This window comes from Chaetura pelagica, unplaced genomic scaffold (assembly GCF_000747805.2).
Source record: "Chaetura pelagica isolate M959 unplaced genomic scaffold, ChaPel_1.0 scaffold1270, whole genome shotgun sequence".
Lineage (NCBI taxonomy): Eukaryota > Metazoa > Chordata > Aves > Apodiformes > Apodidae > Chaetura > Chaetura pelagica.
This window is the reverse complement of record NW_009951910.1, coordinates 30,141-31,581: the sequence shown is the minus strand read 5'-3', so window position 1 is coordinate 31,581 and position 1,441 is coordinate 30,141. Positions and strand designations below refer to the sequence as shown.

Genomic DNA, 1,441 nt, shown 5'->3' with positions numbered 1-1,441 from the left:
TCCAGCCCCACCTGGCTGTGTTCCTGTGGGATCTGCTCTAGGGGATCCTGCGCTCTCCAGGGGTTGGACTGATGATCTCCAGAGCTCCCTGCCAACCCTGAGGACTCCATGACTCCCCCCATCTCCCCTCAGCCTCCCGAGCTGACCCGGTGCGCGACATCCGCTGCGAGTTCTGCGGGGAATACTTCGAGAACCGGAAGGGCCTTTCCAGCCACGCGCGCTCCCACCTGCGCCAGATGGGGGTGACCGAGTGGTCGGTCAACGGTTCCCCCATCGACACCCTCCGGGAGATCCTCAAGAAGAAATCCAAACCCTGCCTCATCAAGAAAGAACCTCATCCCGCCACCATCGAACCCCCCAAAGCCATCGGCGAGGAAGGGACGGAGCTCAAGTCCCCTGGGAAGATTCTCCAGGGAATGGCCCTGGCCCCGCTCGGGGGGAGGCCTGGGAAGCCCAATCCCAGCAGCTCCTCCTTGAACCGGGAGCTTTCCCTGGCCCCACTGGCCGGGAAGGCCCCGGGGGGATTCCTGGCGCCCTTGGGCACCAAACGACCTCTGGCTGAGGAGCGACTGGGGCCGCACGGGGAGGTGAAGCACAAGTCCTACATCCAGACCGAGCTGCCCTTCAAGTCCAAGGCCCTGCACGAGAAACCCACCCATTCCTGTAAGTGGGAATGTGGGATGGGTTTGGGAAGAGCTGGGGTCATGCCCTCTGGGATGTCCATGGGGAATCTCCAGGCCTATGCTAGGTTAATAATGCCTGATGGGGGTGCAGAGAAGGGAGAAGGGATCCAAGGGTGGAGCAGCTCTGGAGCCAGGCTGGGAGAGTTGTGAATGTTTAACTGGAGAGGAGAAGGCTCCAGGGAGACCTTGGAGCAGCTTCCAGTGCCTGAAGGGGCTCCAGGAAAGCTGGGGAGGGACTTGGGCCAAGGGCAGGAGTGATGGGACCAGGGGGGATGGCTTGAAACTGGCAGAGGGAGCTGGAGGTTGGACCTGAGGAGGAAATTCTTGTCTGGGAGGGTGGGGAGAGCCTGGGCCAGGGAAGCTGTGGCTGCCCCATCCCTGGAAGTGTCCAAGGGCAGGTTGGATGGGGCTTGGAGCAACCTGGGCTGCTGGGAGGTGTCCCTGCCCATGGTGGGGGTAGAACTGGATGGTCTTTAAGGTCCCTCCAACCAAACCCATCGCATGACTGGGGGTTGGTGCTTCCCCTGATCCCAGCCTGGCTCCCAGGGGGGGTGATGCTGCTGGAGCTGGAAAACACTGGGAATGTCCCTCCTGGAGCCAGGATGCAACTGGTGCTGGGGGGGAAGTGGCTGCAGGGGCCACATCCCTGCCCCCCACTCACCCCCACTGTGTCCCCCCTTTCTCCCTGACCCCACTGTGTCCTTCCTCCCATCGCGTCCCCCCGTTCTCCATGGCCCCCTCCCCGGCCCCTCCTCCCC

The 1,441-nt window shown here is 63.0% G+C and overlaps 1 protein-coding gene across 1 annotated transcript in view; it reads left to right on the top strand.

Moving 5' to 3' along the window:
* WIZ (widely interspaced zinc finger motifs) overlaps window positions 1–1,441 on the top strand; it is a 55,486-nt gene that overhangs the window by 51,686 nt on the left and 2,359 nt on the right. Inside the window, exon 9 of the mRNA XM_009994039.1 lies at window positions 133–684. Coding sequence (XP_009992341.1) covers window positions 133–684 — 552 coding nt within the window. The remainder of the gene's footprint in view (window positions 1–132; window positions 685–1,441) is intronic.